We start from the raw sequence: 19748 nt of genomic DNA, 5'->3' as shown, positions 1-19748 counted from the left end.
ACAAGTGCATAATATGATTCCATTTGCATAAAGTTTAACAACACAGCGTAGGGCGCCTGGGCGGCTCACCGGGTGCAGCGTCTGCCTTCGGCTCAGGTCATGATCTTGGGGTCCAGGGATCGAGCCCCACCTCGGGCTCCCTGCTCAGCGGGGAGTCCGCTTCTCCCTCTCCCTCTGCCCCCTGCCGTACTCAAGCATGCTTGCTCGCTCGCTCTCAAATAAGTAAATAAAATGTATTTTTAAAAAAGCTTAGAAACATACTACCCCCACTGCATGCTGTTTACTGATATATACAAGTGTAATAAACAGGCGTAAGAATGATAAAGATCAACAACAAATTAAAAACAAACACACACCGAATTCAGCACAGTATTCACACCGAGTGGGAGTACACCAGGGTTTGCAGCTAGAAAAAAGGGCTCCGAAGCACAGACGGTGAGCACTTAGATTTGACAAAGCCGAGGGGAAGGTACACAAGTAACGGCCAGTCGCTACACTTCAGTTTTGCTTGAAATGTTAAAAAAAAAAAAAAAATCAGAAGGCACAGAACTGACTTTTCTGAAGGTGACACAGTAGAATGGATTATACAAGGAGAAATTCCCAGAATACAGCCCCGGAAACGAAGGGAGAGGATAAGCATGAGGGTCAGAGAGGAGAGGGGGCTATTCCAGTGACGGACGCGGCCGAATAAAAGAGCACACCAGCTCACAAACACAGCAAGGGCACAGAACGGGATCTGAGGCGAGACGACGCCCCCTAACCTCGTGCTAACAAAGCCTCCATCGCCACAAAGCAAGCCCGCGAGAAAGCAGCCGCCTCCAGGAGAAGGCAAACGGGCGGCTGCAAGGTTCTCTCCAGTAAACCCTAGTGAGCCGAGAGTTCCAGATGGGAGAGAAAAAACAAGCAGGGCAAGGCATCAGAATGCTTCGGCGTCCTCATCACATCTTACAGAAGCAACGGAAAACACTATGTATGCCTTCCCTCCAAGTTGTTAAGTGGAGTTTAGTGACGAAAAAGTCCCTTTAGGAGGGAACTGAGAGGGGCGCCTGGGTGGCTCAGTTAAGCGTCTGCCTTTGGCTCAGGTCACGATCCCAGGGTCCTAGACTCAAGCCCCATGTGGGGCTTCCTGCTCAGTGGGGAGCCTGCCTCTGCCTCTGCCTCTGCTCCCTGCTGTGCTTTCTCTCTCGCTGTCAAATAAATAAGTAAAATCTTAAAAAAAAAGAAAAAAAGAGGGAACTGAGAACAAAAAGAGTAACAAAAATGGAAAGCATTTTTTGTTTTTTTTTTTTGTTTTTTTTTTTAATATTTTATTTATTTTATTTGACAGAGAGAGAGGTCACAAGTAGGCAGAGAGGCAGGCAGAGAGAGAGAGGAGAAAGCAGGCTCCCCGCTGAGCAGAGAGCCCGATGCGGGGCTCGATCCCACGACCCTGAGATCATGACTTGAGCCAAAGGCAGAGGCTTAAACCACTGAGCCACCCAGGCGCCCCTGGAAAGCGTTTTTTAAAAAGATTTTATTTATTTGAGAGAGAGCACAAGTAGGGAGAAGCAGGCAGAGGGAGAGGCAGACTCCCCACAGAGCAGGGAACCCCACATGGGGCTTGAGTCCAGGACCCTGGGATCATGACCTGAGCCAAAGGCAGACGCTTAACCGACTGAGCCACCCGGGTGCTCCTGGAAAGCACTTTTTTCAGTGCAAAAAAAGACAAATATCCCTCCAATACTAGTTTTAAACAGGCTTTGAGATTTTGTGGACAAGACAATGATATTCAGACTAGGTTTTTAAAAATCCCAACACAGACTTCTACAAAAGACACACTTGAGAACAAAATGATTTAAAATCATTTTTCTAGTGAAAGGATAACTCACAATGAAAATACGTATCTAGGACTATTTAATCAGCATAAAAACATTTAGGAAGAAAAAATTCACAAAGCCAAATTATCTTGTCTAGAATTAGACAAAATCAGCAAGGATATAGGACTTGAACAACACTTTAAACCAAATACATCTCTCCAATATACACAGAACATTCCCCCCAACAACAAAGGAGCATTTCTCTCAAATGCGCATGCAACAGTCTCCAGGACAAACCACACACTGTATCATGAAACAAGTCCCAGTAAATTTCAAAGCACTGAAATCAGGGTACCTGGGTGGCTCAGTCAGTTGGATGTCTGCCTTCGGCTCAGGTCATGATCCTGGCACCCAAGGATATGCCCCGCATCCGGCTTCCTAATCAGCTGGGAGCCTGCTTCCCCCCTCCCTCTGCCCACCTCCCCCTCGCCCCCACTCGGGAGCCCTTTCAAATAAATTTTAAAATCTTAAAAAATAAATAAAAAGGATTGAAATCATATAAACCATGTTTTCTGACCACAATGGCAAGAATTTAGGATTAGGGAATATTGGTAATTCACAAATATGTGAAAATTGATCAACACACTCCAAAATATCCTAAGAATCAAAGAAGAAATCACATGAAAAATTAGAAAATACACTGAGATAAATGAAAACGAAAACACAACATACCAAAATGTAGACGATGCAGCTAAAGCAGTGGAGGGTAATTTCTAGCTGTGAATGCCCGCATCAGAAAAGTGAGATCTGAACCAACAACCGGATCTTCCACCTACGAAACTAGAAAAGGAGCAAAAACAAACCCAAACCAAGCAGGAGAAAGAAACCAAGGAAAAACCGAACAGTCAGGTCCTATACGAACTGAGAGAGGTAAGCACACTTGAAAAGCCAAGGGAGACGATAAATAACGAAGGCTCCACACTCCAGCACGTACACAGAGTACTCAACGAGTGCCAGCCGCCGTCCTGCGGCACTGAACTCCCCTGACAACTCTACAAGGCCGACTCAGGTTCTGCTCTTACTCCTGCTCTGTGGATGAGGAAACCAAGAAGACAGAAGTTATGTGACTTGTCTGCAGTCACACTGTGAATAAACGGAAAATCCAGAATTCAAACTCGGGCTCCAGACTTCGAGCATTCGTGACGCCAAGTATGTATAGACCAAAAATAGTTCCACTTTCCAGAAGTGTTTTGATTATTTAAAATATGAAAATGGGGGCACCTGGGTGGCTCAGTGGGTTAAAGCCTCTGCCTTCGGCTCGGGTCGTGATCCCAGGGCCCTGGGATCGAGCCCAGCATCGGGCTCTCTGCTCAGCGGGGAGCCTGCTTCCTCCTCTCTCTCTGCCTGCCTCTCTGCCTACTTGTGATCTCTGTCTGTCAAATAAATAAATAAAATCTTTAAAAAAAAATATGAAAATGAATGAAACTTTCGGCTCAAGGAAAGGAGGAGAAAGGAGTCAATGAAAAAAAAAATGTCTTGAGATGAAATAAATCCATGAAATTAGGAATTGGGAAAGAAGTAGGATTTCCTAACAGATGGCTATCAGTTATGCTTTAAAAACATAATTCCATAAAGTTTCTTAAAAGAAAATATAGATCTCCAAACACTTGTCATCCATGTGTTCATTTATTCAAGATATTTATTTTTATTTCTTTTTTTTAAAGTAGGCTCCACATCCAACACAGGGCTTGAACTTGACCCCAAGATCAAGAGTTGCATGCCCTGCCCACCGAGCCAGCCAGGCACCCCTATACAAGCTATTATTAATGCTGGGTGCCCGGGTGGCTCAGTCATTGAGTGTCTGCTTTCAGCTCAGGTCATGATCCCGGGGTTCTAAGATCGAGCCCCGCATTGGGCTCCCTGCTCAGTGGAAAGCCTGCTTCTCCCTCTGTCTCTGCCTGCCACTCCCCCTGCTTGTGTTCCCTCTCTCAATGTCAATCTCTCTCTCTGCCAAATAAATAAATAAATAAATATTGATTAATGCTGTGCTCTTGGTACTGTCCTACGTAACTGAAATCAAGTCAAGAAAAATAGAAGAAATTTAAATAGATGAGTACTGATCAAGGAAAGAAGAAAAAAGTTGCCAGAGAATCCCCTCTAAAAGAGATCTGGCCAATATGGTTTTGCATCTCTCCCTCTCCTTGGACCTACCTCTTCCCTGAGACACAACAATATTGAAATGAGGCCAATTAATAATCCTGCCACAGCCCCCAAGCGTTCAAGAGAAAGGAAGAGTCGCAGGTCTCTCCCTTGAATCAAAGGCTAGAAATGACTGAGCATCTCAGAAGACGGCTAAACCTCTTGCACCAGTGAGCCAAGCCGTGAACGCAAAGGGAAGGTTCTAGAAGGACCTGACAAGGGCCTCACAGGAACAGACGGATGATAGCAAAGCTGGCTCCGATGCGGTCTGGAGAGGCCAGCCCAGCCCCGACCCCCCCTTCAGCCCAGGCCTAACCCAGAGCCAGGCCGTGACTCCCTTCAGCTCAGGGAAGGCTGGGAGGTGAGGAAGCGGCGGGAGAGGCTGCAGCTGGCGGAGGCCGGTGCAGGCCTGAGGTACCACAGACCGGCCGCGTGAAGCAGCAGGCGCTGACCGAGAGGCTGCAGCGAGTTCTCCAGAAGATTCCAGACCCTCGTCCAGCTACAACGCTACACTAACCAACCAGGCCCAGGAACAGACTCTCAACACAGCCGACACCGCTTTCTGTCGCCGGAGACGCCACCCCGGACGGTCGCGGCCGGAGGGCAGCCAGCGCCCGGCTTCAGGGCGTCGGCGTGAGGGCGACTCTCCTGCCCGGGCCGACGCGGCTGGTGACTTCGAGTGAAGCCGTCGCCGCTGGCCATTCCGAGGGCCCCACGGCCCTGAGAGTCATGCGGCGGCGACTCCCCCGCGCTCTAGACAGGGACCGAGGCCTGATGACGGCACGTCTGCTCACGACACGGTGTCCTGATGTTTGATGTCCGCTGTGGAGACCTGCTGCTCAGAACAAAGATTCCTTTAAAATATCACCGCTTCCGGGGCGCCTGGGTGGCTCAGTGGGCTGAGCGGCTGCTTCGGCTCGGGTCGTGGTCCTGGAGTCCCGGGATCGCGTCCCGCATCGGGCTCTCTGCTCAGCAGGGAGTCCGCTTCTCCCTCTGACCTTCTCCCCTCTCATGCTGTCTCTTTCTCAAATAAATAGAATCTTTAAAAAAAAAAAATATTACTGCTTCTTGGCAGGGCACCGGGTCACCCAAGAGCTCCGACGGCGACGGACGGTGAGACTTCCACTGTGCTCAGGTCTAACACGGCACTGGCCCTGCGGCCTGTGCAGCAAGGGCTCCTTTCAACTTTCCAGGCGTTTTATTCAAGAAACAGACTTCAGAAGGCCCTAGCTGCACAGACAGTGACTCCTCGGACGGATCTGTGCAAAGTAAAGTGAAGATCTTCTGGAGAGAATTCACCGTTCTGGATGCCGTTAAGAACACTCATCATTCAGGGAAGAGATCCGAGGAAGAAGTGGGTTCCAGCCGTACGGATGCGCTGGAGGGGTAAGGTCTCCAGCAGAGGAAGTGCCCGCAGATGTGGCGGGAGCCGCAAGAGAACCAGCAGCAGAAGCGGAGCTCAGGGGTGCGCGGGCGGCTCAGTCAGTTAAGCCTCCGACTCTTGGTTCTGGCTCAGGTCGTGACCTCAGGATCATGAGATCAAGCCCCACATCGGGCTCAACACTCAGTCTGGAGTCTGCCTGCGAGTCTCTTCCTCTGTCCCCACATGCATACACGTGCACTCTCACTCTCTCTCAAATAAATTAATACATCTTTTAAAAAGATCTTATAAGGGCACCTGGGTGGCTCAGTGGGTTGGGCCTCTGCCTTCGGCTCAGGTCATGATCCCAGGGTCCTGGGATCGAGCCCCGCATCGGGCTCTCTGCTCGGCGGGGAGTCTGCTTCTCCCTCTCCCTGCCATTCCCCCTGCTTATGCTCGCTCTCTGTCAAATGAAGTCTTTAAAAACAACAACAACAACAAGATAATGAAAATCTAGTAATCCAAAGCACTTTAGGGATTTTTTTACCTAAAAAATTCAGCTAAGGACTAAGTGAAAATAAAATGGGAGGAAATTTTACAAAAGAAGCACGTGTGAAACCTGTTTACTATGTAACTCAAACATATTCTACCATAGAATTCAAACATCGCACACTGTTAGAACCATCAGATGAACGGATCAAATGGAAAGCCCCAAAGAAGCGCAAGTGTGTGCTACTTTACAATAAACATAACGCTGACAGGTCACCATCTCCAAGAAAGTAGTCGCCAACGTCACCCCCAGCTCAACTGCCGACGTGTTACAACGTCATGTCAACACACTTTAGGAATAAAGGAAAAATGGCTGACTATTTCTCTCATTTCAACACTGAAAAATATCTTCCTAAGCATTAAGCTCCAGGAGGGCAGGACGTCTGCCTCGCTTGCCTCTGTTCGACTTCTAGAACACCTTGCCTAGATTAGCTATCTTAATAACTCTAGGCAGGGGCACCTGGGTGGCTCAGTCAGTTAAGCAACTGCCTTTGATTTAGGTTGTGATCTCGAGTCCTGCGCTGGGCTCCCTGCTCGTTGGGGAGCCTGCATCTCCCTCTGCCTACTGATCTCCGTGCTTGAGCACTCACTCTCTGTCAAATAAATAAATCTTTCTACAAATAAGTAAATAACTCCAGGTAGTTGTTTAAAATTAATAAAACCAAAGAAAACAGACAAAAATGAATTCAGATCTAACTCCAAAAAGATCAAAGGCAATTGCAAGTCATACTGTGTGATTCACTTTTCTTTTTTAAGACGGTTTGGTTTTAGAGAGCGAGCGTGTGTGCATGGTGGGGCATGGACAGAGGGATAGGGAGAGACAATCTCCAGAAGATTCCTGCCTGGGCCGGGAGCCCGGCCTGGCGACTGACCCCAGGACCCTAAGATCATGACCTGAGCTGAAACCGAGAGTCAGACGCCCAAGAGATGCTCGGTAATGCATCGCCGCCACATCACCAATCCGGCGAAGGCCGTAAAAGTCAGTGAGCTTTGGGGAGGAGGGGCGCACCGCCTTACCACGATAGTGAAAACGAACACCGGCTCACCCTCAAGCGGCTACTCCGTACTAGGCATTGTGCTCAGCGCTGCCCCACGTGAACTCATTTGCTCTTCCTACCAGTCCTACGAGAGAAGATTACTCTTACTCCCACTCTGGGATCAAAAACACACACAGGGATTACTCAATTTGACGGAAGTCACAAAGCAAATGAACTCACAGAGCCGAAAATGTGAATTAATACAGTCCTTTCGAGGGCAGTTCTGCGACATTCATCAAGAACCTTAAAATGCGCCGCTTTCGACCTGGAATCTCAGTGCTGAGACACTATCCCACGGAACACACCTGGACACCACCCACGTCGTCACACGACCCGTGACCTCCACACAGATACACCGTTCCGGGCTGAACACACGCATGTGTCCCTACTTTCCCCCCAAAATCCCTAAATCAAAGTTAAAGGATGAAAAAGACATAAAGTTACAAGGGAAAAAAAGAGAGAGCAAGAGAAGAATCAAGGGAGAGGACAAAGATCAAAAGCTGTGGGAGAGGACAAGCAGCAGAAAAAGGGCGGCGAGTGACAAAGCCCACGACAGGAAGGTGACCAAACGTAGCAGACAGCTGAGAGGCAGCCCAGAGCCCCAGAGCAGCTTAGGAACGAAGGAGAGCAAGTACTGTGGTTAACAGAACAATCATTAAACAAACAAGGAATAAAAACACCACGGACTTCTGGAGGAAACAAAAAGTCACACACAACAGCAAAAGCGATCACGTGACGTTACTCGGCTCAACCAGCTAACACTACTGATACATTCGCAGTAACGAGGACGCGACGGAAACCGCACTAACGCTTCACTCTTCTGTGAGTTACCGGACTCTAAAAAAATAAGTCAAGAGGGGCGCCTGGGTGGCTCAGTGGGTTAAGCCGCTGCCTTCGGCTCGGGTCATGATCTCAGGGTCCTGGGATCGAGTCCCGCATGGGGCTCTCTGCTCAGCAGGGAGCCTGCTTCCTCCTCTCTCTCTGCCTGCCTCTCTGCCTACTTGTGATCTCTCTCTGTCAAATAAATAAATAAAATCTTTAAAAAAAAAAGTCAAGAAATAATTTTATGTAATTTAGAAATATGAAGGAAAATACCAAAAGACATGGGTTAAGAGGTGAAAATGATGCCAGGAAGACAGGTGGCAAGGAAATCGTATTTTTAAATTAATTCTAACGTTCCTTGACTTCTTATACAGGTAATATAAGAAAGTAGTTTAAAAAATAATTTGTTCCAAGAAATACAGAACATTCAGAAAAACACAAATAAAACATAAATCCCCTATCCATCTACCAACGTGTCTACATTTTGGTATCATGCAGCCCTACTCTATACCTATATTTTAATCTACATATTCTAGAAAATTAGACTCCTTGGGGCACCTGGGTGGCTCAGTTGTTAGGCATCTGCCTTCGGCTTGGGTCATGATCCCAGGATCCTGGGATCGAGCCCCACATCAGGCTCCCTGCTCAGCGGGAAGCCTGCTTCTCCCTCTCCTACCCCCTCCCCCGCTTGTGTTCCCTCTCTTGCTCTCTGTCAAATAAATGGGTAAAATATTAAAAAAAAAAAGAAGAAGAAGAGAAAATTAGGCTTCTCTTAATTATACTGTTTAGTAATCTGTTGTTTTCATTTTATTTTTTGTGGGCATTTCCTCAGTAATTACATGTATATTTACAACATGAGGAACAAAGTGAGTACCCTAGACCAAGTTTTTATGCGAGCTGACCTGAACACTTTTGGGATAGAGTTAGTCATGTCCAATTAAAAGCATATGAATTCGGGGCACCTGGGTGGCTCAATGGGTGAAAGCCTCTGCCTTCGGCTCAGGGCATGGTCCCAGGGTCCTGGGATCCAGCCCCGCATCGGGCTCTCTGCTCAGCGGGGAGCTGCTTCCTCCTCTCTCTCTGCCTGCCTCTCTGCCTACTTGTGAGCTCTGTCAAATAAATAAATAAATAAAATCTTTAAATAAAAATGCATATGAGTTCAGTAATGGATTTACTTTGGTTAAACTAGAATGGGGGAAGTCACTGGATGGTGCGGTTGGTTAAGTGAGTGGCTCTTAGTTTTAGCTCAGGTGGTGATCTCAGGGTCATGGGATCGGGCCCCGTGCCCGGCTCCACGCTCAGCTTGGAGTCCGCTTGAGATTCTCTTCCTCTGCCCCGTGCCCCTGCTCACGTGCATGTGTGTACTCTCTCTCTCAAATAAATAAACCAATCTTAAAAAAATAAATAAATAAAACTGAGTGGGAATATACTTCTCTAGGAAAAATAAGATTTAGGATAACGTAACACATTTTCTATGTTGTGTAACTGGTAAAATGTAACAACGATGTTTCTAATTGAAGTTAGTTCGCTTTCTCCAAAAAGAGTTCCTCTGCCTGGAAAAAAATGTTTTCACAATGTATTACTAATTTAAAATAAAAGCAGATACAGTGTGATCCCTAATTTATTTCTTAAAATGTAAACAGCACAGGGGAAAGCAAGCCTGCAAAGTCACACAATAAAAAAATCAACAGTAGTTCTTTCTTAGGACTATTGTGGATCATTTTTATTATTTTCTTCCCAATGCTTTTCTACATTTCCTTAACTGCACTGGTATTACTTCTGGAGTCACTTTTAAGAAACAGTCTGGAGTCAAGGCTGCAAATGAAAGACAGCAGGGGTGTGAATAGCTCAAAAGTGACTTATGTGATAGCTAGACTTGTTTTTACATCTTTCATGAGTTTCCCTGAAGCAATTCCGTACCACACTGAAACTCTCCTTGGTGCCTGTCTGGTCTTCTGTTCTTGCAGTCAACAATTACTGAGCCTCCACTGTGTGCCAGGCACTGTTCTAGTACTAAAGACCCAGCAGTGAACAAAACAGATGAAATTTGCCAGGGAAGACAAATACAAAAACTCGGAACAAAAATACGCTTTTAGTGGCCACACAAACGTGAGCACACAAGAGACACACATACACTCCTTCCAAGTGTGAGGAAGAAAGGTTAAGGGTAGGTGGGAAGAGAGCACTGTTTTAGCCAGAGCAGGCCTCCCGCCCTGAACGAGTGAGGAGAGCTGGCCGTGCAAAGATATGGGAGAGCAGGTTAGGCAGAGGGAGCAAGTGAAAAGGTCCTGAGATGTACAAGCTCGTACAGAACAGGGAAAAGACCAGTGTAAAGTGGAATGAGCAAGCAGGAGAGCAGCAGATGATGTAGAAGGAGGCAGGGGTCAGACCATGCAGGGCCTTACAGGACCACAAGGAGTCCTGAAGGTGATTCAAAAGCACCTGCATTAAAAAAAAAAAAAAAATTTTTTTTTAATTAAAAAAATAAAAGATCACCGCGTGCTACGTGGATAACGGACTGTGTGAGGGAATGCAAGGAGGCAGGAAAACCTCTGGGGAGACTTTACAGTTGTTCAGGAAGAAACAGTCATGGCCTGGACCAGTCACAGGGTGAGAGGACGAGATGCGGTCTGACGTGTACACACCCTGACGGATGATCCAACAGAACGTGACAACTCACCATCAGGAATGAGGAAGGGATCATAGGTGATTTGCAGGTTCCTGGCTAGAGTGACTGAATGAATGGTGGTGTCATTTGCTGCCGGGGCTAACTGGTAGAGAAGCAAGTTTGTTTGTTTTTGGTTTTTTTTTTAAATTTTTTTTTTTAATATTTTATTTATTTGACAGAGAGAGATCACAACTAGGCAGAGAGGCAGGCAGAGAGAGAAGAGGAAGCAGGCTCCCTGCGGAGCAGAGAGCCCAATGTGGGGCTCGATCCCAGGACCCTAGGATCATGACCTGAGCCAAAAGCAGAGGCTTTAACCCACTGAGCCACCCAGATGCCCCGAGAAGCAAGTTTGTAAGTGGCAGCTATCAAGAGACCCGGGGTGGGGCGGGGGGGGGGGGTGGTGACTCAGTTCAGCATCTGACTCCTGGTTTCAGCTCAGGTCACAATCTCAGTAAGGGTCGTGAGATCGAGTCCCGCACTGGGCTCCATGCTCAGCTTGGAGTCTGCTTGAGATTCTCTCTCTCGGTCCCTGCCCTTACACTCTCACTCTCCAAAATAAGTAAAATCCTTAAAAAAAAAAAAAAATCAAGAGACCCATTTCAGACATGTTAAGTGTGAAATGACCACTAGCCATTCGGGTCAAGATGTTGAGGAGACAATTTTACCCAGTTCGTGTCTGCAGTCCATGGGTAAGCTGGGGATGAAGACGTGTAACTGATATTTAAAGGTATGGGACTAGACTCCCGGGTGGCTTCGTCAGTTAAGCAGCCGCCTTTGCTTAGGTCATGATCCTAAGGGTCCTGGGCTCATTGCTCAGCAGGGAGCCTGCTTCTCCCTCTGCCTCTGCCTGCTATTCTCCGGGCTTGTGCTCTCTGATAAATAAAATCCTTAAAAAAATTTAAAAATAAATAAAGGTATAGGACTAAATGTTATCTCCTAGGGTGTTAGCCCCAAGGTCTGCTAACTTTAGAGGTAGCAAAGGGGAAGGTGAGTGTCTGGTGAGAGGTCCCAGAAGCCGAGTGAATCAAGTGTTTCCAATACCAGAGTCAGAGCTGCTAGTAAGCAGAGCAGGTAAGATAGGGACTGAAAACTCGTGACCTTGATAAAGGCAGCCTCAGCAGAGTGATGGAAGAGAAAGCCCCATTTATGCCCAAGAGAGGACTGGGAAGGGGGAGCCCGGGCAGCACAGCTGGTTAAGAGTGTGAACCTTGGTTTCAGCTCAGGTCGCGATCTCAGGGTCAGGAGACTGAGCCCAGCATCAGGCTCTGGGCTCAGCACCGGGTCTACCTGAGACTCTCTCTCCCTCTCCCTTTGCCCCTCCCCACCCTGGATCTCTCACTAATGAAAATAAATCCTTGAAGAAAAGGGAGGGGGAGAAAGAACGGAAGACAACAGAGTACAGAGAACTCAAGTCCTATGGACTGCTTTCGGACAAGGGCTGACCACGGTTTTTGGAAGTAAGCATTACCGCCTGCACTTTGAATCTGACAATTCCCAATATCACACCATATTAAGAAACCTGATAGAGGGGCGCCTGGGTGGCCCAGTGGGTTAAGCCTCTCCCTCGGCTCGGGTCATGATCCCAGGGTCCTGGGACTGAGCCCCACATCGGGCTCTCTTGCGCAGCAGGGAGCCTGCTTTCCCCTGTCTCTCTGCTACTTGTAACCTCTGTCAAATAAACAAATAAAATCTTATTAAAAAAAAGAAAGAAATGGGACGCCTGTGTGGCTTAGTGGATTAAGCCGCTGCCTTTGGCTCAGGTTATGATCTCAGGGTCCTGGGATCGAGCCCCACATCGGGCTCTCTGCTCAGCGGGGAGCCTGCTTCCCTCCTCTCTCTCTGCCTGCCTCTCTGCCTACTTGTGATCTCTCTCTTTGTCAAATAGATAAATAAATAAATAAAAGAAAGAAAGAAACCTGATAGCATCCTGCCCATCCCATTCTGTTCCTAACATAATTCTGTAGGCTCTTCCCTTCATCGTGAGGATGAACTACAAATACCTGAGTTTCGCGGGGCGCCCAGGTGGCTCAGTCGGTTAAACGTCTGCTTTTGGCTCGGGTCATGATCCCTGGGTCCTGGGATCCAGCCCCGCATCAGGTTCCCTGCTCGGCAGGAGTCTGCTTCTCCTTCTCCTCCCTGCAGTACTCTAGCTCGCGCTCTCATTCTCTCTCAAATGAATAAAATCTTTTTTTTATTTTTTTTCAAAGATTTTATTTATTTGTCAGAGAGAGAGAGAGAGAGAGCGTGCGCGTGCAAGCGAGAGAGCACAAATGCACAGCAGGGGGACCAGCAGGCAGAGGGAGAAGTGAGCTCCCCGCTGAGCAAGAAGCCAGATGTGGGACTTGATCCCAGGATCCTGGGATCAGAACCTGAGCCGAAAGCAGACGCTTAACTAACTGAGCCACTCAGGTGTCCAAAAAAAAAAAAAAAAAAAAACCAAAAATCCCCCAAATCCCTGAGTTTCTCTTCACCTTTCCGGGACCAAAATGTAATTAAGTAGCATTGTGACCGGTAGCTGAACCAAGAGAAAAGACCAGACCTTCCCTTTCTGCTCCCCAATTTTCCAGAGATGATATACAAGTCAACAAGTAAATTATGAACATGTGACCAAAGGGTTAAAAAGGCAATCAGTGGTCAAGTTATTTAAATAAAACATCTCATTCCAAACCTTCTGCTGAGATCTTAAGAACAGCCACTTAATTCCCCAAACGGGAAACTTGCCCTCCCCCAATGCAGGTACACATCCCTCTAGCACAGCGTTAAAGCTCCGAGGCAAAAAGCAACGTCCAGAAAACAGTCAGGTTTCCCTACCTGACAAAGCGTCTTCCGCTAATTCCTTTTCTCTTTCAATTTTTTCCTCTAGAGTTGAAATGCAGAATTCATAGCCAGCAAGAGCAAATTCCTGTCTGTAAAGCAAAGATCAGCAGTCGGCTGTCCACCTTTTCACAAACTCCTCTTTCATTCGCATTATCCGGGCTTGGGTGTGAGCATTAGCAATACAGGAAATGGGGGGGGGGGGGGGAGAGATGCTGCTTGAAGTTTCCAAGGAGTCTGAGTCTGCCATTTTGTAGAGGTTTTTAGTCCCGCATTTAACCTAGCGTAAGACCTACAAAGCTAAGAACGCTGCTGTCATCTTAATAAATGACGGAACCAGTAGCTTCCCATGAGTTTGTCTCTCCGTTTGGGAAGGCCTTACATCCACTCAAAGTAATGCGGATATGAACAGAGGCTCAGGCCACCTGCCCTGAGGATGCTAACTACTGATCTCGTGCAAGTTCTGAACAGGTTTATTAGCTTTGTGTATTAGCTTCCCAACCTGTTAGGTCTTTACCGGAAGCTTCTTTCATATACACGGAATTCCTGACTACGGCACGAGAAGGCACTGAGCCTGAATCCAGCCTGGGACCCTCAACCAAATGGAGAGGACACCCAAACATTAGGCAGATGGACTCCGGAGAGAACAAGCGCCAACCACCCGTTTCTAGAAAGAGATGCACGGACACAACAGAAATTCCTTCTGCCTCCAGAAGCTCAGCCCCGGTTCTCGTCTTCGGTGGTGGCTCTGGTTTCTTAGCAGACGGGCACTCCAAAGCTCACCCCTTCTCCTCTAGTGCTTTGCCAGGGAGAACGGAGGACCCCATTGCTGTACTCTGTTCCCAGAACAGAAGCTTCTTCAGACCAAATTTGGCAGGAGGGACCCTACCCAACCAGGACTCGGAGCTGGGGGAGGCTGCCCACTAGATGTTTCTAGTCAGAGCAAAATGTCTAGAAATAATTCCCTTACTAATATCAGCCTTCCTAAGCCCCAAGTCGAGTTATACATATTCCGGTCTCTAGAAGAAAAAATACCTTCGACAAGAGTACAGAGTAACCGACAGACTAATCATCAGGGGCCACGACTTCCACTTGTCTGAGACCATGAACTCGTCTTACTCTCCACTGTGATTAGCTTCGAGCTTCTTTTTACTGCAGGTCATACCCCATCGACCTCCAGTTCTAGGACTCCTCCAAGAGAGACTGATCCCAGCTGCAACGCTCCCCGGCACGGGCCAACCTCAAAGCTCAAGAGACTTGAAATCAAAGGCCCTCCGAAGCCCTAGCCCATCTGGTGTCCACGCACATGCAAGGCACAAGCAGGTTCCGCTGACAGAGGAGGAGCTGGTACCGCGGGCAGCAGGGACCAGAGCCAGCGAGCCTGGCCTCAACGAGCACTGCTGTTAAGAGCATCAGGTCTGGTATCATTCCGAACCCCTGGTGCACAACTACCACAGCACTGAAAACCTCAACGCTGCTCGCAGGTCCTCCCGTAAATGCCCTCCAAGATACAGAACTCTCTAGAAGTTCTTCACTTACACTCCAGGTTATTTCTTCTTTGAACCCCACCTTAGGAGAATGAAAGGCACCAGGCCTCCCTCATCGGTGTTCCTGGGACCACGAGCACACATCCAGATTCCTTTCGAAAGCCTTTCCCGTGGAGAAGATTCTTCTTTACAAGAATTTAGATTCATCCAATACTTTAAGACCAGTTTCCCGTCTTACATATCCAGAGCTCACTCCTCTACTCCGAGGTTTTTCCCCTTCTTGAAACTCGTCACCGGATCGCCTTTACGTGCTTTAAAACCACTGCCCGCTGGACTAGCTGGCCACTGAGCCACTAGCACACCAAGTCCCTCACCACCCAACTATGTATCTACCCTCCTGGTCTGTTGATACTTGTCTCCAAAAAATGGTTCCTTCAGAGTCCGTTCCCCCAATGGCCTTTACACTGCTCCCTCCTCTTCTGGAAGGGCTAAACTAGTCCTCACTATAACCTCCCTCCCCAGTTCAGGCAGGAACAGAAAAGTTATGAGCTTTGTCACGGTGAGGCCGGAGGAGAGAGGGCTGTCTGCAGCACCCAGCTGTTTTGAGACCCAGATAACTGGAAGCTAAATGAAAATGACACAATATCCTAGAAAGTTCTCTGCCCATAACCCAACTCCCTGGCTGCTGCCACACCTGGATTCTGACTCTACTTACCTATTCTGAGCAGCATAGATACTGGCCAGCTTTAGAGAAATTTCGATTATTGCATTGTCTTCCTGTTGGGAAAAAGGAAATGAAGAAATTTCACAGAAGCTCAATTTCCACATGGATACTTTCTGATCAACATCTAGACCGACTTTAGCCTAAAAGTTTGAGTCTTTATCCTTCTGGAAGAATTAGGCAACTGAACTTCTCAGCAACCGCATTTTTGCATGAATGAAAGACTGGTAGTTTTATACAGGGCCAAGAGGGGGAAAAACTATCCACCTTTTTCCACCAAAGCACAGGTTGGGGGCAGAGTGGAGTTTTCAGGAAGCAAAACTGTTTTTGAAAACCTCTTCCGCTAGGGCCCAGTCCTCGGCAATGTCCTTACCTGTTGCATGCCCCCTCCAAGCAGGTAACTCATTGTTGCTTTAAAAAGTTTTTCCGCCTAAAATCACAAGGAAAAGATTTTTCTTTTACTTGGGACCCTGGATTCTGAGTACTAGTCTGATGCAACACCCCCTTGTAGACCAACATACACACTCATATACAGAGAAAAATATCCTTGTGATGAGAAAACAGACAAAAAGACCACGACCCCACCTCCTCTGGGAACGGTGAAAACTACTCTGTGAAAAGTAGAAACCAACTTCAGAAATTAACTTTTCATCTAGGGGCATCTGGGTGGCTCAGTGGGTTAAGCCTCTGCCTTCGGCTCGGGTCGTGATCCTAGGGTCCTGGGATCGAGCTCCGCATCGGGCTCTCTGCTCGGCAGGGAGCCTGCTTCCTCCTCTCTCTCTGCCTGCCTCTCTGCCTACTTGTGATCTTTGTCTGTCAAATAAATAAATAAAATCTTTTTTTAAAAAAAGGGAAAAAAGAAATTAACTTTTCATCTGAAGCTCCTGCGGCAGAGGCTGCAAGCTATCCCCTAATTACTCTCCCATCCTTTCAGTTACAAAACCTGCTCAGCTTTTTTACAGGTCAACCTCCTTTGCAATTAAGTACGGTCATATGATGAAGTCTTGGCCAAGGGATGCAGGCAGAAGGAACGTGAACAATTTTTAAATCCTATTTTACATGGAAGCTGCCTGCCTGCCCCTTCCTGGAGGCTAGGGGTGAGCCAGCTCACCTATGCGGACAAGAACACAGCTTACAAGAAAGTCAAGCTTGTGGACCACTTCACGGAACAGACGTACGTACCGTTCTTCAATGCACCACTACGTCTGGGAGAATGCATTAAAAGAAATACACCCTCTTGGTCGAGTCACTCTATTTTGGGGTCTCCTTGCTACAGCAGCTGAGCTTGTATCCTTCCTAGTAAGAGTTCCCTTGGAGCTAGTCCTTCACAAATTCAAAATACCGCAAAGTGATTTACTTACATTTTCAAGCTGACCCCGTATAAATGCTAAGTTGGCCATCTGAAAGCAAATTACAAATTATTTTTCAGTCTAGAGCACTGCATTCTTATTTCAAAACTTTTAAGCGAATGACTCCCTTTTGCTTTTACCCTCTGAATACAAAAAAAAAGAGTTCAAAGAAAAAGATATTTAACTAATTTGCGAAAATTCAAGTAGAGCAATAGTGTGAGTGTAAATAGTTGCACCATCTTTGCGGATGATAAACCAACTTCGGATCCATTCATCACTGGAAAAAACAAATACTAATGACATTTATCTTTGGCCTGAGATTTAAACTTCATGTAAGTGAAGGGTAATAAAATGTTAGTACCCAAGGGTCATATAATAAAAATCGAAGCCAAAAGAAAACGTAGTAAAAACAAAAACCAAAGGGCTTCACCACACCCTGAAGGTCAGGAGGGCAAATCAGGAGAGCCAACAACCCTTCTCTCGCATCCACCCTTCACCATCAGTGGCTCAGACTGGTTAGAAGAGTTACCAAATCGTAAGTGTAAGTGATGGCCTTCTTGTTATCACTCTGATAGGCAAGACGAAGAGCGTCATGTAAAATCAGCTCAGCCTCTTCTGGCTCATCTTTCATCATGCTCAACTGAAAAGAGAAAACAAAGAAAGGAATGGAAAACGAAACGTGAAAGCAGGTGTCTGTGCTACCAGACGGAAGTGGGTACTGCCTGCCACACATCCAACACACACGAGACAGCTATCGCTCATTCGTCAAACAGCTGCTGAATTCCAGCTGGGCACCAGGCTTCAGGTCTACAACGGGGACAGGGAGGTCCTCTTCCCTTACGGCTATGTATCTGCAGCCACAGGACCAAGTTCTGGCCAACGAATGCAGACAACGGGAATGTGAGCGATTTACTGCACCCTGTTTTCTAAGGAAGTCGCTTGTCTCGCATCTTTCCCCCCCCCCCCCACAGACTGAAGGTAATCCTACAGGACAAATAAACTTAATTATAACTAATGATATAAACTGTGAAGAAAAACAACGGGAGTGACAATAAGGGGCCCCCTCTAAATGCGAGACAGACAAGCCCTCCGAGGAAGGGACAGTTACACTGAGGCAGGAAGGACGAGAGTCGACCCGGAATTATGGGGGGAAATGACGCAGAGAGCAGGGGATGAACAAAGGCCCCGCAGGGTGAAGAGAATGATTTTCAAGAACCATTCAAGAGATGAAAGGAAACACATGTGAAGGGCAGCCCCGGTGACCCAGAGAATTATTGCTGAATGGGTGGGCAAGGCAGGGGTGGGGTAGGTCAGGCAGGGTCGTGCAGGCCCCGGTAAGAAGTTTGGATTTTATCATAAATACAGTGGGAAGTCACTCAAAAGTGTTTAGGCGAAGAAGTGATATGATCCAATTTACATTTTTGTTTTTTTAACTTAAAAAATTTTTGAAGATTTATTTATTTTTAGAGAGTGTGCATGTGGCGGGGAGGGGTTCCTCAAGCAGACCCCCCATGGAGGAGGGAGCTGGAAGTAGGGTTCGAACTCACGATCCCGAGATCACGACCTGGACTGAAATCAGCAGTGCGAGGCTTAACCGACGGAGCCACCTGGGGACCCCCAGTTTACATTTCTCGCTGCTGCGAGGAGAGTGGGGCAACCGGGCAGGCAAGACTACCAGATGGCAGGCTGTGGCTACGTGGCCAGGATGAGAGCAGAGGACACAGAGAAAAGGGCAGATGGATTCCAGAAATACTCCGGATTTGGGGGCAAGAGGAACTGTTGCTGGACTGGAAAGGTACTGAAGGCACCCGCAGGGTTTAAGACTGAGCAGGAGCTTTCCAGAGGGAAAAACTGGGAAGAGGGTAGCAGGGAGAAGACGGCGCAGGAACGTGCTGGGAGGCTTCTGAGGCCGGCAGTCAGGTGCGAGAGGCAGGCGAGGCCTGGGACGAGAGGGCATGTCAGAAGCACACTGCAGCAGGGGAACGTGAACGTGGATGTCGGTAGCACCGAGCGGCAGCGAGCCCGATGGCAGACAGGACATAACCCGAGGACGACAGAGGAGACAAGAACGCGGACGGGAGGAAGGCTTCGGAGAAAGCACAGAACCAAACCGGGCACAAGCAACACTCAGACGTGCCGATTCTCGACGCCAGTCCCTCGGGTCCGGCTGGCTCCCTGACAACAGCAACTACGTTTCCGCTCATTTTGCTCGGACGAAAGAGCGATGCCCGGGGAGCCCCCGCCATCCGCACTGGGGACCGCAGCGGTCTGACTGCGGGCTCCGGAGTCCGACAAGCCTGGACGGATGCCAACACCGCCCCCCCACCCCCCACCGTGACCCATCGAATTCCGGGCACTTCTACCCCCGGAGCCCCCCCTCCAGCGCTCGGGAAGCCGGAGCGCGCGCTGCGCACCCGCAGGGCCCACGAACCGGCCCCTCACCTTGGCTCTCTTCAGCAGCTGGATGATCTCGGCCTCGGTCTCGTCCGCCGCACCCTCGGCGGCGGCCCCGCCCGCTCCCTGCCGCTCCTCCTGCTCGTCTGCCGCAGCGGGCCTCGAGAACCAGGCGAGCGCTGCGGGAAGGGGCTCTGAGGTCACCGGGCCCGGCCTGCGCCCCGGTCCCCGCCCGGCCGGCCCCGCCCGGCCCGCGCCCCTCACCTGCCAGCAGCGGCAGCAGGCCCGGGCCTCCGCCGCGCGGCGCGACTCGGAATGCCGGCACCGCCACCTCGGGCGCCCGGCCCCCCGCGGGCCCCGGGAGCAGGCGCGCCGAGCAGGTCCGGCACCGCCGCCCCGCGGCCCGCAGGAGGCCTCGGCCCAGGCTCGGGCTCAGGAGCCGGTACATGCTCGCGCAGCGTCCTCGGCGCACTGCAGGCCCGGCCGGGTCCCAGGACGGCCCGCCCCCAGCGCCGAGCGCCCGCCGGATTGGTCGGGCCGCGAGACGGGAGG

The 19748-nt window shown here is 48.8% G+C and overlaps 1 protein-coding gene across 1 annotated transcript in view; it reads right to left on the bottom strand.

Annotated features, from left to right (window-relative positions):
• Positions 1-19703, bottom strand: part of TTC19 (tetratricopeptide repeat domain 19) — a 29513-nt gene extending 9810 nt beyond the window's left edge. Inside the window, exons 1-7 of the mRNA XM_045984669.1 lie at positions 19461-19703; positions 19245-19375; positions 17332-17442; positions 16815-16853; positions 15827-15883; positions 15448-15509; positions 13243-13337 (exon numbers count right to left, since the gene is read on the bottom strand). Coding sequence (XP_045840625.1) covers positions 13243-13337; positions 15448-15509; positions 15827-15883; positions 16815-16853; positions 17332-17442; positions 19245-19375; positions 19461-19644 — 679 coding nt within the window. The 5' untranslated portion in view covers positions 19645-19703. The remainder of the gene's footprint in view (positions 1-13242; positions 13338-15447; positions 15510-15826; positions 15884-16814; positions 16854-17331; positions 17443-19244; positions 19376-19460) is intronic.
• Positions 19704-19748: the final 45 nt, after the last annotated feature.

Source organism: Meles meles, chromosome 18 (assembly GCF_922984935.1).
Source record: "Meles meles chromosome 18, mMelMel3.1 paternal haplotype, whole genome shotgun sequence".
NCBI classification, from domain to species: Eukaryota; Metazoa; Chordata; class Mammalia; order Carnivora; family Mustelidae; genus Meles; species Meles meles.
The sequence above is the reverse complement of the archived record's forward strand: the minus strand, read 5'-3'. Positions and strand labels throughout refer to the sequence as shown.